Raw genomic sequence first — 14,363 nt, 5'->3', positions numbered from 1 at the left:
CTGCTGCCACCTCCCTCCGGTAGGCCGGAGCCTCCTTCTGACCTAGCCCTTCCCCTCTGGGGGCCACTCCTTAGACCTCTATTCCGGTTCCCTGGACGCAGGGAGGGAGGTGGGCCCGCTTCCTGCCCTGGACCGGTGGGCCCCCGCCTGGAGGGTGACTGCTGAAACTCTGGCCTTGAGCCTGGTTCGTACCGTCCCTAGGACTTACTCAGAGGTAAAAACCGCTCTGCGTTTTTGCTGGGATTAAGTTCATTAATTCCTTTCTTCATTTCACAAATAATTATCAAGCACCTACTTCAGGCAACCACAAAGGATCGTGCAAGGTGTGCACTGCCCAAGGGTGCCTGATCCAGGCCGGGTTGTTAACTCAGGGCTGCATATTCTCCGAGGAAGAGTGTCTTTTGCTAACTTGCCATACAGTTAGTGGGTGGTGGTCCTGAGACAGGCTGGGACCTGGGACCCTTTGCTGCAGTGCTTGCACCTGGACAAACAATCTCTTTGAGCTGACAAGCTATAAAGAAACTGTAAGGGACTAAAAATAACTGTGTGCATGTGCAGTTGGGGCAAACTATGGACAACAAGATACAAAAAGACCAAAAACCCAACTGCCACTTCTGAAGAGCCCAAAAACAGAGCATGGGGAGCAAAAGCAGGGTACTGCGCATGCCCCCTGCACACACCACCACCAAAGGGGTGGGCAGACCACCTAAGCCACCCTTCCTGCCTGGCCCCTGGACACACCCCTACCCTCACCCCATAAAAGGAACCAACTCCCCCAGAGTGAGCGAGGGATCCAGCAAGGGAAACTGTTGCTTGATTTCACTCCCTCCTGCTGTAGCAGGGGTCCCAGGAAAGCCTTATCTGAAACTCTTGTCTGGCCTCATCAATTTCTATTGATTAAGGAGGCCAAGAACCCTGGTCGGTAACAGTCCTTGCCCTGGTTGAGGCCCTAATCTAGCTCACTGATGAGTCAGATAATGCAATTTAACAGTACTTATTGAGCACCTACTGTGTGCCAGGCACCATTATAAATTCTTTGGCTTTGTCTATTGTCAGTAAAGCTCTGGGCAGTGAAAAAAACAACAGTAAGTAGTGCCTGGGATGGCAAGAGTTGCCCAAGATATCTGCACACTCCACCCCCAGCCTGCGGCCAGGTCTCCAGAGGAAGCTGGCAGTTCTGGAGGGCTGCTGGGTGCGAGATGTCTGCAGCTTGTCCAGGGGTCTGTCCCAGGACCCTCATTCTTCGAAGTCTGGCTCCTGAAATGTTAACCCCTCTCTGTACCTTGGACAGAGCCATATAAGTTGCAGCTTCTACAGGCAAGGGGCAAGACCTCCCATGAAGTTTGCCTTTTCCCCCAGAAAGCACAGGGCACACGTTGGGCTGGGAAAACCTTTTATTTGGCCACATGCAGCAGGGGTAGGAGAACTGCTCTCTTTCCAGCAGGAAGCAGAGGCAGGAATGTGGTCCGACAGGGTGGGGAGGTCCTGGGAATGGCAGTTCCGAGGGTAGGGTGGGCGCTTGGAATGCTCTCCAAGCCACAGAGTGCCTGGCCTAGGCATGGAGGTGGACAGGTGGTCCTTGAAACCCCCCCCATCCCACTCATCCAGGGCTCACACATCCCAGCTCTCAGGGCCCAGTCCTGCCCCCCACCTGCCCTGGGTTGCCGTGTGCAGGATTCCAGGGGGGTCTTTGGGAGAGCCCTGCCCTCACTTAATACACATGTGGCTTCTGGGGCTTCACTGACAAGTGAACAGAGTCCAGACTTGGCCGGGACCCCACGCCACCCTGGGCCTGCCTATCTCAGACCAGGCCTGAGCCTCTGGACCAAAGCCACCTCGCTAAGCAGGCGGACAGAGTGAGAAAGCCTGGGAGTGGCAGAGAATGGGGCAGAGGATGGGCCGGCAGAGCCGTCCTTCCACTCCCACACCTGTCTGAGCTACATCATCGCCCAGCATCTGTATTATGCAGGGCAGCCACAGGCTTGCCAGATGTCCTGACTGTCCCAGGTCTGAGGGCCCTCAAAGAAGACAGTGAGAAATGACCCAACAAGGGAAGGTAGACACATAGATCTAGGTCACCAACAGAGCTTGGAGACCCTCCCTCAGAGGCATCTGGGGGAGGAGCCTGGGGGAACACCATGCACCCCCCCAACCTCAGGGGCCCCATCATTCAGGTTGAGACCCCCGGGCGGAGAGCTAGCTACCCATAACATATGAAGGCTGTACAAATGAAGAGGCTCCATGAAGAGGCAACTGGGGGGCGCAAGGATGAACTAGGAAGTCTGGGAGAGCCTGGCCTCTACCTTCCCTTCCCAAGCCCAGCCCATCTCTGCCAGCAGGTTATCAGTTGGGATTAGGTGGCTGGGGGCTCGGGGGCGTCATGGCAGTGGGGGCCCGATGGTGATGCTGCTGTTGGTGACCCTCGGGCCGTACCAGCCGGCCCAGTAGTGAGTGTCCACGCCGCCGTGCTGAAACCAGATGTAGCGGACGCCGGGTGGATAGTTGGAGAACGTGTGGGAGACCTGGGGGGCAGGGGCAGGTGGAGGGAAGGAGAGCGGTCAGGGGAGTTGACCCTGAGGGGGGTACTGCCTGAGGGGGTGAGGGGGCCAGGATGGGCTGAGGTCTCAGTGCTCGACCCAGAGTCAGCAGAACGGAATTCTAGTCCTCACTCTGATGTGAGGCAGACCACCTCCCCTGTCTATGCCTCCTCAGTTTCCTCATCTGTAAAATGGAGCAAAATCCTGCTGGGTCCACTCCATGGGATTATCTAAGTGCAGCTCAAATGAACTGAAGGAAATTTTGCAAGCTGCCAAAGGATGTCCAATACTGTCATCACTGAGCATGTGTGGCTATTTAAGTTAAAATTAATTAAAGTTGAATAAAATTAAAAATTCAGTTCCTAGTCGTACTATGAACTGGCTCTTAAGTTTTCAGTTGTCACATGTGGCTCTTGGCTACCAAACCGGACAGGGCAGACAGCCATTTCTTTCTTTCTCTCTGTCTCTCGCTTTTTTTTTTTTTTTTTTTTTGGCTGTGCTACACTGCTTGCGGGATCTTAGTTCTCTGACCAGGGACTGAACCTGGGGCCATGGCAGTGAAAGCGCCGAGTCCAGACCAGGGAAGTCCTAGACAGACCATTTCTATCACTGCAGAAAGTTCTACTGGAGAGCACTGGTCTAGATCAGGAGTTGGCAAACTATGGTCTAGGGGCCCACTGCCAGTTTTTGTAAATAAAGTTTTATTGGAACACAGTCATGCCCATTTGCTAAAGCTGCTTTCACAACACAATGGCAGAGTTGATGAGCTGAGTAGTTGTGATACAGTAAAACCTGCAAAGCTTAAACTATTTGTATCTGGCCTTTTAAGAAAAAGTTCACTGAACCCTAACCTAGATAATAGTAATAACTGATATTAGTAATTAATAATAGTCAATCTTTTCGAACATGGCTTTACCAGCATCATCTCACTGATAATCTTTCAGAGCTCAGAGCAGCCAAAGCCCAGGTAAGAAGCAGCAGAACTGGGATCTCAACTTGGGCCTGTCTGACTGCAGTCTCAGCCTTGGACAATGTGCCCCCTGTCCCCTTCCCGGCTCACACACCTCCCTCCACTTGGCATCGCTCTTCTGCTGGACGGTTGCTGCGTCTGGCTGGAAGGTCCCCAGAGGTGCATGTGCTGACGACAGGAGCTGAACACACAGCTGGTACTTGGACCCGCAGTCTGGCCTGGCTGCGAACCTGCAGGCAGAGGAAGGGCCCATCAGGGCCTTGGAGATGGGGGGCAGGGTGGGGGTGGGGCACCTGAGTGGCAGGGCCCCCCCCCAAACCCTCGCCCCAAGCACTCACCAGTCCTTCACCTCGATGTCTGGCCGCGTGGTGTCCATCAGCTCCTCCCAATACCCTTCAGCCTTGAGGTCCACCACCTGGGACTTGAGACAGGTGCTGGGGGTGGGTGGAGGGGTGGGAGGGGCTGGGGCTCGCCACTAGGGCACTGGGGGGCTAGCACTGCCCCCTCCCAGAGCAGGAGAGACCCCAAGGTGCAGTGACTTGGGCTTCCCCCCACCCCGAGACCCCTTGGATCTTACTAATAAGAAGTCACGAAGTATTTCTTGACCTGGTCATTGGGGAATTCCTTCCTCTGGTCTCCAGAGAGATCCTCCACCTTCCACTCATCGCCTCCATTCACGTCCAGGCTCCAGAACTCAAACCCCTCTGGTGGGAAAGCAGAGTTCATATCAAAGGGAAGCCCCTCAGTGGCCACCTCCCAAGTGCCCCTTGCTCCTGGCACCTCTCCCTGGATTTCAGCAGCTGCCCTCAAGCCCCGTGCTGGGGAACCCTGCACATCAACAGCGCCTGCCTTGTATTAGGTGCTGCCTGTGTGCCAGGCACCATGGTAACTGATTTCTACTGGGAACCCTGATGATGGGAACAACCAGACTACTTCTGTGATGGAATGCTCCGGCGCTAGTCAGACAGATCTGGGTCTAGTCCCAGCTCTACCAATACTGGGCTCTGTGACCTTAGGCAAGCTGCTTTCTCTCTCTGAGCCTTGGTTTTGTCCTCTGTAAACTGGGGTCAAGAACAGGGGCTAGCAAACTTTTTCCGTAAAGAGTCAGAATACTTTAGGTTTTGTGGGCTACATATTGACTCTATCACATAGTGTCTTTTTTGTTTGTTTGTTTGTTTGTTTTTTAAAGTATCCGCAACATTTTTTTAAGTACATATTTTTTTAAAAATTAATTAATTTATTTATTTATTTTTGGCTGTGTTGGGTCTTCGCTTCTGTGTGAGGGCTTTCTCTAGTTGTGGCAAGTGGGGGCCACTCTTCATCGCGGTGCGCGGGCCTCTCACTATCGCGGCCTCGCTTGTTGCGGAGCACAGGCTCCAGACGCGCAGGCTCAGTAGTTGTGGCTCACGGGCCCAGTTGCTCTGCGGCATGTGGGATCTTCCCAGACCAGGGCTCGAACCTGTGTCCCCTGCATTGGCAGGTGGATTCTCAACCACTGCGCCACCAGGGAAGCCCCTTTTGTTTGTTTTTTAAGTAACCCTTTAAAACCATGAAAACTATTCTTAGCTCCTAGGCCAGATTTGGCTTATGGACCATAGTTTGTCAACATGCTAGTCAAGAACATGGCTGTTGGGGAGTCAAGTAAGGCAGGCATCTGAAAGCTCTGGACAGCTTGGGATTGTTTTACTATCATTTTGCTCCAGAATTTGGCCACATAATGGAGATTGAGGTTCTCAACCCATCAAAGTGTCTACTTAATCATTTACAACACAGCAAGGGAAAAGAGGGGGCTCTGGAAGACCGCAGAAGTCTTGTTTTACCTTTTGTTGGAATGTGCTGGGAAGAAGACTGGATCTCTCATTCTCTCATAAGCAAAGCCCCCTTTGTCTTCTGGGCAGTCCTAGTAGGCCTAGTCCTGGAGTCTGGGAGCCAGGACAAGCAAATATGACTCTGACTTCCTGGTCTTGTGTCTTGGGCACAATTCATTCCAACTGGCCAACATTCCCTCTCCTAGGAAAGGTCACTGGGGAAATAACCTTCAGAGTGGAATAATGCCACTCTTGGCCTCAGTTTGCCCATCTGAAAAATGGGTGCCTAACAGTACCTATCTCTTAGGATTATTGTGAGAAAGGAATTAAACCCCCAAAGTGCCTGGCTGGCTCATAGTAAGTGCCTAATGAATGTTAGCTGGTATCACGACAGTGTGTGTGTTTGGGGGCACGTCATACCCAGTCTGCACCCCACCTTCGGCGCACGGGTTATGCAGGAGGTTCTTGTGGAGGCTGCGGAGGAAGTAGAAGACCTTCCAGTCAGCCACGGGCTGGTCCCAGTCTTCGGTAATGAAGCCCTCACGCAGGCATTTGCGCTTCCAGAGGGTCACGAGGTCGATGAGGTCTCGCCAGAGGCTGCAGACCAGGCGGCAACGCAGCAGCAGCTGGCGGGCGGGCACGTGCGTGAACAACTCCAGCAGGATGTTCTCGGGCAGCTCGTTGATGTTCCCCACCGCCATGGCTCTCCTGTCGTTGTTGAAAAGCTACACTACAGACCTGATCCTCTCCCCAGGACCCAGTATTCGCAGCACCCTGTGGTGGTGGAGGTTCCCTCCCAGCACTGCCATTGACTATCTCAGGAAAGTCACTGGGCCTCTCTGAGCCTCAGTTTCCTCCTCTGTAAAATGGGGCCAGGAACAGTACTTACCTCCTAGAGGGGGTACAAGGAGCTTGGGACACAGCAGAAGCTCAGTAAAAGGTGAGCTCTGATTTTTTTACCGGCACCTCACAATAGCCTCTAAGGGAGGCTAAGGAGGCAGAAGAGGTAGCAGGATCTGCCCAAGGTCACACAGACAGGAGCAGCAGGGAAAGGAGCCTGAGCCTTCTCTGAATCTAGAGCCAGCTTTTTTCAATAGGCCGGACGGTCTTTAGCATGGAAATAACAATTCGCAGCCCCGCAGCCTGTCTGGTACCTTCCGCATTCTCTCTCCCATCCTCAAAACGGAGGAGCGGAGATATGGGGGGTAGGGATAATTATCATTGTCTCCGACCGAGGTCCAAAGGGCTCTAGCCACTTTTTCGAGACCACGGAGGAAATGCTCTGGCTGGCTAGGACTGGAGAAGGGGTGGGCGATGGGGAGCGGGCTTTCCTAGACCCCCACCCCCATCTCCGTGGCTGGGCTCCAGCCCCGGGTGTCCCCGCGCGCCTTCGACTTCCCATCCCTCCTCGTGGCTTTCAAATGTTTCCCAAAGTCTAGGCTTGGACCCCTGCGCATCGATGGCGACCCTAGCTCGGGTTCCTGCTCGCGCCGCCTCTCGAGGCCGCGCCGCGCAACCCCGCCGCCTGGGCCTTGTCCGCGCAGGGCCTCCCTCGGCGCACTGCTGCTGGGCCCGGAACCGCCGAGCCCGCCCGCCCGGCCCCCGCACCCCGCGTCCCTGCCCCGGCGCTCCCCGCGCCCACTCCCGCCGGTCACCTGCCCTCTGCCACCGCTGTGCGATCCCGCTCCGCAGCAGGGGCTGAGCCAGCCTCTGCCTGCGGTCGCCTGTGGATGCGGCCCCGCCCCAGCCCGCCGAGCCCCGCCCCGGCCCCGCCTCCACGGCCCGCTCCGGTCCCCGGCCCGCGGGGAGCACCCGGCTTGGGGTGCGCCCCCCACGGATGTAGGAAAATTACCTGGGGCGGGGCGGTGTCGTGCCGGGAGGAGCCTCTGCCCACACCCTCCGCATGACCCAGACTCTCCCAGCCTCCTCGCCGCCTCCTCCCAGCAGCCACCCCAGGAGGGTGCTGGGAGACGACCCGAATCGGACTCCCACCCGCCCCCATTAAAAAAAAAAAAAAAAAGAAACGACTCCCGACCTTTCTTGGCCTCCTGGGTCCGCCAAGGAACCGGGAGCCTCAGGCCTCGGGCCGATCGCTCCGGACTGTGGGGCGTCCCGGCGCGGGGCCAAAGGCGGGGCGGGGGCGGAGGCAGGGGCCTTTAAGAGGCGCGGCCGGCCGGGACCCGACCCAGACGTGAGCAGCGCCTGGACTCGCCGCCGCCGCCGCCGCCGCTGCCGCCGCCGCGGGACTCGGACAGCCCGCAGCGCTCCGGGTCCTCCTCCTCTCGCGACCGCGCTCTGCAGCGATGGACGGAGACGGTGACCCAGGTAGCCGCCGCCGCCGGATCCACTCGCTCAGCCCTGGAGGGGTGACCGGGGCAGGCGGGCGAGTGCTACGGAGAGGGGGCATCAGAGAGCGAGGGGGCCCCCGAGACACAGAGCGACACACTTTCACCCAAGCAAAGCCCTTGAGACAGTCTCAAAGGAGCACAGTCCTCTGTCTGGTGTCTTGATCTGCCGGAGGCCTTGAGAGATGACAGGCAGAGAGGGAGGACTCCTGGGTCCCGCTTACCCGGGAAGTAGCCTATGAGTAATACCACGTTCCCGCCCCCTGAGGGTCTATTGGACCCGGGTCTGGGACCTATCAGGGATGGAAGAGGCCACAAGCCTTTTTATTCCATCAGCTTCTTCCATTTGCCAACTCTGGGCCGTGAGATGCCTGAATCCCCATGAATTTCTTGGGGTTACTGGCCTCTCCCCACCCCATCCCAGCCTTCCTCCTGGGATCCCTTGTCTGGAGGGGCTGTCCTTCATTTGGGTGGCTGGATGCCCAGTGGGGACCAGGCTGGTGGTGAGGGAGAGGTGGGACATCAGCTCTAGCCGATGCTCAGGGCCCTTTGAGACTGCCCAGTCATCTTGTCTGGCACCAAAGATCCCCCCCTCCCCATCTCTAGAACTCCCCGCTGGGCCTGTAGGGGTTGCCTGCTGAGTCAGGGTGGGAACAAGACCTCCCCCCCACCCCTTCCTCGCCAGGCCCATCTGAGAGTGGCCATTGCTTGGGGAGACAATGGGAAACAGATTGATGCTCACTCAGGTAGCCAAGCTCCCCACCCCTCCCTCCAGCCCTGAAAATCCTAGCTGCTTCCGCTCTTGCTCCCAATGCATGGCCCCCTTGCCACACCCTGTATAGGGCCCCAGAATGGGTTCCTGCTTCTTCCCAGGGCCCAGCTATTCCCTGGACTCAGGGGCCCAATCCAGGTGAGTGAATAAGCCTCGGAGGCAGCTTCCAGGGGCCAGATAACTTTCCGAAGGCAACAATGTGGGGAGTTGTGTGTGCTCAAGAGGGGGTGGGGGGGCCTGTAATCAGATCTGGGGCCTTGAGTGCCAGGCCTGGGGCCAGGAGAGGGGACTGGGCGAGGTGCACCTTTCGGGGGAGCATCAGGTGTCCACCAGGGCCAGGACAGGGCAGGGCAGGGGGAGGGGTGGAGAGGTGAGGGCACTGGGCCCAGCTCCCCAGAGAGCTGTGGGCAGCAAGACGGGCAGGTGACATGGCTTCAGGGCAGGCATTTTCCTCTCCGCCATCCCACAGTTCTGCGGTGTGACTTGGGAGAAGTCAGTGAGCCTCTCTGGGCCTCAGTTTCCTCCTTGCCAAAAAGGAAGTGTGAAGCCCCACATCATAAAGATGTGGCAAAAAAGAAAGAAAGAAAAAAAAAAGCTAACAATGAAGGGAACTGTGCTGAATAATAAGATTCACTAAATAAGATTTACTGAGGACTCACTGTGTGCTCTGGGCTCCGAAGACGTAAACCCTAATTCGGTTCTCAGGGGGCTAAGAGTGTGGGCGGTGGGGAAACGCTGCATATGAGGAGGTGAAGGGCTGGCCGCCCAGGTCCTGGCAACACCCAGCCTTGGGTCTAGGCCCTGCCCGTTCCTCCCCTGGTGCCTGGCCTCTTTCCACCACCACCTTGGCTTTCCAGGGCCCAGCACTTAGGACTCCCCTGCCCCCCCTGTCCTAGGTCTGAGAGCAGTGGCCTCCCCCATCACCCAGAGTGGCTCCATCACCTCCCCACTGTCTCTCCCTCCTCCAGAGACACTGGGCACTCAGTATCCACTTTTTCAAGGCTTCGATGGCCCAGCTGAGGCCAGCCAGGATCCAGGAGACAGTCCAGCCCACAGCTCCGGTATCAGTCCCTCTCCTCATAATTTGGAATGCCCTTGCCCCCTCCTCAGAGGAGCTGAACATCAGGACTGTCTGATTGGCCTGGGATTACCCCCATTTTATAGATGAGGAAGCTGAGGGCCAGGAATAGGAAAAGGAGTGAAGAAACCTTCCCTCCCAAGCACTTACTACATCTCCCTATTTGATACACATGTTCTCTTTTAACGAGCTTCCCTCCCCCATCCCCAAGCCCCTGTTCTCCCTTCCCTTCAGGCCTCAGATCCCCGTATCCCCTGCCTGAATACCAGCAGTGTGACCTTTGGCAGGTCACTCCCCGTCTCTGAACCTGAGCATTTTCACCTGTGAAATCAAAATCATAACCCTCAACTCAACGAATCATTTCCTCAAGGCTGTGGTGGTTGAAGGTGGCTCTGGAGCCAGACTGCCTGGGTTCAAATCCAGGCTCCAGCCACTCATTTGCTGCGTGATCCTGGGTGGTTTTACCTCTCTGTCCCTCAGTTTCCTCATCGACGGAACAGGGATGGTAATAGGGACAACCTAGAGGAGGTGCTGTGAGGATTTAAAGAGTAAAAATTAAAATGCTCAGAATGGTGCCTAACACTCGCTAAGTGCCCAGGAAACATTAGCCGCTGACAGGAATGCCAGGCACGGGGGATGAAGCAGCGAGTTTCCCAGACCCGGTTCCTGCCCTCATTCCCTCAGTCTAGTCCCCGGGAAAGGTGTTTATAAACCAACCATCAAACCCTCGGACGAAAGCTAGGAAGGACGGGACTCCCAGCGGTGCGGTGAGAGGATGCTGTAATAGGGGAAGTTGGGGAGGGCTCCCCTGAGGAGGTGACCGGAGCGGGGATCTTAGAGGGCCGTTGAGAGGGCTAAGGGGCTTCACTGTGTCAGGAATATCATCAGTTACTGCTGTCGGCTCAGGTATGGGGTTTACCGGCACTGCAGGGGAAACTGAGGCCTCTGAGGCCACTCTTCAGACTTGGAGCTGATCTGTGGCCCCGGGCTCCCGGGCCACCTCCACAGGGTCCCAGGCTCTGGTCACGCAAACTCCGGCCCCCGCTGAGGACTGTCCGAGCGTGGGTGGGGGCGGATGCCGTTCACATCGCGGTCGTGGGGCGCGGCGGGGGGCAGTCTGCGGGGAGTCTCAGCCGCACCCCGCCCACCCGCAGAGAGCGTGGGCCAGCCGGAGGAGGCCAGCCCGGAGGACCAGCAGGAGGAGGCTGGCGCGGAGGAGGCGAGCGGCGGGGAGGAGCGGCCCGAGGACGAGGGGGAGGAGGAGGCAGCGTACCTGGACGAGCTGCCCGAGCCGCTGCTGCTTCGTGTGCTGGCCGAGCTGCCCGCCGCCCAGCTGGTGCAGGCCTGCCGCCTGGTGTGCCTGCGCTGGAAGGAGCTGGTCGACGGCTCTCCCCTGTGGCTGCTCAAGTGCCAGCAAGAGGGTCTGGTACCCGAGGGCGGCCCCGAGGATGAGCGCGACCACTGGCAGCAGTTCTACTTCCTGAGCAAGAGGCGGCGCAACCTGCTGCACAACCCGTGCGGGGAAGGTGAGGGGTCGCGCCCTGTCACCCCGGCCTGGGGAGCTCAGCTTCCCCTTCCGTACAATGGGCAGTAACAAGGCCAGCCTGCTTTGAGGGGTGGATGAGATAAGGCGCTTGGCGCAGCGCCCAGCACAGAGTAGCCCCAGTACAGACTGTAGTATTATCCTCCTGTCCTGCTCCGGGGCGGGGGAAGTCGGGGAGGCGGGCGGGAGTTGTCTCTCTCCCAGATCCTTCCACCCCCAGGGAGCTGGGGCAAGACAGGCCCCGCGGAGGACCCTCCTGCGAGGGAGAGAGAATCTGGGGACAAACAGGAAGTGCTCACCATTCACCCCCACCATCATCTGCCCACCGCGACACCATTCAAGGACCACGTTCATCCTCTCCCCACGATAGGGGCAATAGCTAGCCCTGCCACACCCTCGCAGGGACTGGGTGACCAGCGTGGGGCTGTGCTGTTCCTACAGAGGACTTGGAGGGCTGGTGCGACGTGGAGCACGGTGGGGACGGCTGGAGGGTGGAGGAGCTGCCCGGAGACTGCGGGGTGGAATTCATCCACAATGAGAGTGTCAAGAAGTACTTCGCCTCCTCCTTCGAGTAAGGAGAAGGGGGATGGATGAGAAGGGGGGGAGGGGACCTCCACTCAGTCCTAACCCCCAGTCTCCCAGGTGGTGTCGCAAAGCGCAGGTCATTGACCTGCAGGCTGAGGGCTACTGGGAGGAGCTGCTGGACACCACTCAGCCGGCCATCATGGTGAAGGACTGGTGAGCGGCCGTGGGGGAAGGGGAGCGGGGTTGAGGGGCGACCTGGAACCGGCTACTCTGCTTCAGAGACCGCTGCCTCCCTACGCTAGAGGTTGCAGTCACGTGACCATGGGTTTTCAGGAGAAGGTGGAAATCCATCTCCCCTCCTGAGTTTTAAATGTTGGCAAGTTTTTTTGTTTTTGTTTTTGTTTTTTAATATCCATCTGCTGTCCCAACAAAAAGTGTCCCTGTGGGTTGGCGTTGGTCCCAACACTGGGTCTGGCCCACCAGGGCTTTAGTCCTCGGGTTTGGGCAAGTCACTTGGGCAAGTCACTTTCTCTCTCCGGCCTCGGTTTCCTTATCTGTAAAATGGGAACATTGGTATTACCGGTCAGCAGGGTTAACTCCTGTAGAGGGTTGGGCCCAGAGTACCCGCTCAGCAGGGCTGAAGCCTCCCCCCCGGCGCTCCCTCGGGGCAGGTACTCGGGCCGCAGAGACGCCGGCTGCCTGTACGAGCTCACGGTGAAGCTGCTGTCGGAGCACGAGGACGTGCTGGCCGAGTTCAACAGCGGGCAGGTGGCAGTGCCACAAGACAGCGACGACGGTGGCTGGATTGAGGTGAGTTTGGAGGCCCGGCGGCGGGGGGGCGGGGCCTGGGCGCGACGGGCGGGGCTCGTGAAAAACCCGCCCACGGCCCGTGTGGGCGGGGCAGGGCCGGACTGGCCGAGAGGCTTGGAGGAGGGACGCTGCGCTGAGAAATCCAGGGGGCTAGACGAGGGTCAGAGCGCCGGGGTGGGGTGGCTGGGGGAGGCCTCGGGGCTCCGAGCCTGACCCTCCCTCCCCCTTCGCCCTGACTCCCCACCCTCAGATCTCGCACACCTTCACCGACTATGGGCCGGGCGTCCGCTTCGTCCGCTTCGAGCACGGCGGACAGGACTGCGTCTACTGGAAGGGCTGGTTCGGGGCCCGGGTGACCAACAGCAGCGTGTGGGTGGAGCCCTGAGTGACCCATCCTCCAGCCTCCCCCGGCTACCTTGGAGGGGCAGAGGCGCGGGGGTAGATAGGGCTTAGTCGGTAGCATCCTGACCTTCCGCACCCGGCACACTCCTCTCCCGTCCCATGCTCGAAGACCAGCCCCCTCAGAGGGAAAGATGGGTTTTGTTGGTATATATTTGCATCTAGAAAATAAGATGGGTGAGGGCGTGGGCCTGCACTGGGCCCGCCGCTGAATCCCCTGCACCTAACACTGTGCCTGCCACGAAAATGGGCGCTCAATAAATATTATTTGTCGGAGGAAGGAATGAATGAACACAGGGATGAATGAACTCCCCTCCCTTTGCTTAGTCTCTGTCTCTTGAGGGCCCCTGGCCCAGCCTGGAAAAATACTTGGTGGGGTTCCAGCTGCTCTGGTTTCCAGGGGCCCTTGGGCGGGTGCAGAGCCAGCCAGGCCTGGTCCCGCCAGACAAAGGCTGGGATTGTGAGGCCAGGGAACGGGGAGCTGGGCCTGGCGCCTGACTGACACCCAAGCTGCCCAGAAGCCAGAACCGGGTGTGTGTGTGGGGCCCCCCTCCCGGCCTCTCTTGATCCCTCTCCCCGTTGTTTTTTTTTTTTTTTTTTTCCTGAAGACAGGGTGGTGGGTGGTGGCAGCATCTCATCTAGGGTACCAATTCTCCTGGGCCCAGGGATGGATGCCAGTGGCTTGAGGTGGAGGATGGGGGGGGGGTGACAGGCTGGGGGACACAGAAAGGATCAGCTTGGTGTCCCTCTTCAGTTCATGCCCACTTCATGCTGTCCTTGGCTTGGTATTGGATCGGACAAGAGTCATTAGCATCTGGTCTCATTGGTCGTTTTCCAGGCCCTGCTCAGAGGCTGGCCCCTGGTACTGGTTTGAGGGGAGGGGTGGAGGGAAGGCTGTGGTGCCAGGCTCTGGACCAGGAACTCCCTTTCTGGCCTCCCCAGCAGCTCTCAAACCCAGCCCCCTCCCCAGGACTCTCAGCTGCTGGTCTCGGGGGTGGGTGAGGGTCTGAAACATCTCTCCTCTCCTAAAGGATGACCAATAAAATCTCCATGCCCCTCCAGCTTTCCTTTGATTCTGAGCCCTGATGCCACCTGCTGGTCAGGTGGGCTTGCAGAGTTTAAGCTGGAACCTGCCTGCATTTGTTCATTGGTTCATTCATTCACTCATGATTCCTGAAGCCCCAACCAGGGGCCAGGCCCAGCACGGGGTCCTAAAGTTGCAGGGGTGAGTTAGACACTCCTTGTCCCAGGAAGAGTCACCAGCTTGGCCACATCGAGGATGGGGCATCCGGGGAAGGGATATATCCGGAGTCATGGCGGCCTCCAGTCTAATGGTGGAGGCAGAGTCCCTGCTCCGGGAGCATCCGCAGTCAGACAAGGGAAGACAAATCCCGGAGAACTCCCAGTCCGATGGGGGAGGCACAGCCCCTTGTTCCATGAGCACCTTTGGTCCTTTCTAGGGGTTTTCACAGTCCAGTGGGAGAGGCTTTCTCCACACCCACCCGAGTTGCCAATCAGACGGGAGAAGTGATGCTTTGCCCTGGGAGCCCAGTTTGATGAGGAGCCATGAAGCAAG

At 58.0% G+C, this 14,363-nt stretch overlaps 2 protein-coding genes across 5 annotated transcripts; one reads left to right on the top strand and one right to left on the bottom strand.

Annotated features, from left to right (window-relative positions):
- Nucleotides 1-1,376: 1,376 nt before the first annotated feature.
- On the bottom strand, nucleotides 1,377-7,580 carry FBXO44 (F-box protein 44). 4 transcript variants are annotated; one of them, XM_059913021.1, is made up of 6 exons: nucleotides 7,351-7,580; nucleotides 5,752-6,023; nucleotides 4,085-4,211; nucleotides 3,846-3,941; nucleotides 3,602-3,737; nucleotides 1,377-2,522 (listed from the first exon to the last, which is right to left on the bottom strand). In XM_059913021.1, exons 2-6 carry the CDS (start codon nucleotides 6,014-6,016, stop codon nucleotides 2,379-2,381), a joined length of 768 nt encoding a protein of 255 aa, XP_059769004.1. In that variant the 5' UTR covers nucleotides 6,017-6,023; nucleotides 7,351-7,580; the 3' UTR covers nucleotides 1,377-2,378. The 4 variants fall into 4 exon arrangements, with proteins under 4 accessions (XP_059769004.1, XP_059768985.1, XP_059768995.1 ...); XM_059913002.1 differs by lacking the exon at nucleotides 7,351-7,580 and adding an exon at nucleotides 7,168-7,268; XM_059913012.1 differs by lacking the exon at nucleotides 7,351-7,580 and adding an exon at nucleotides 6,971-7,054.
- FBXO2 (F-box protein 2) lies at nucleotides 7,356-13,067 on the top strand. Its single transcript, XM_059912987.1, has 6 exons — nucleotides 7,356-7,640; nucleotides 10,665-11,036; nucleotides 11,495-11,624; nucleotides 11,696-11,791; nucleotides 12,250-12,388; nucleotides 12,639-13,067. Exons 1-6 carry the CDS (start codon nucleotides 7,619-7,621, stop codon nucleotides 12,771-12,773), a joined length of 894 nt encoding a protein of 297 aa, XP_059768970.1. The 5' UTR covers nucleotides 7,356-7,618; the 3' UTR covers nucleotides 12,774-13,067.
- Nucleotides 13,068-14,363: the final 1,296 nt, after the last annotated feature.

The sequence above is a fragment of the Balaenoptera ricei genome, chromosome 1, assembly GCF_028023285.1.
Source record: "Balaenoptera ricei isolate mBalRic1 chromosome 1, mBalRic1.hap2, whole genome shotgun sequence".
In the NCBI taxonomy this organism is placed as follows: domain Eukaryota; kingdom Metazoa; phylum Chordata; class Mammalia; order Artiodactyla; family Balaenopteridae; genus Balaenoptera; species Balaenoptera ricei.
This window is presented reverse-complemented; position numbering and strand designations above follow the sequence as displayed.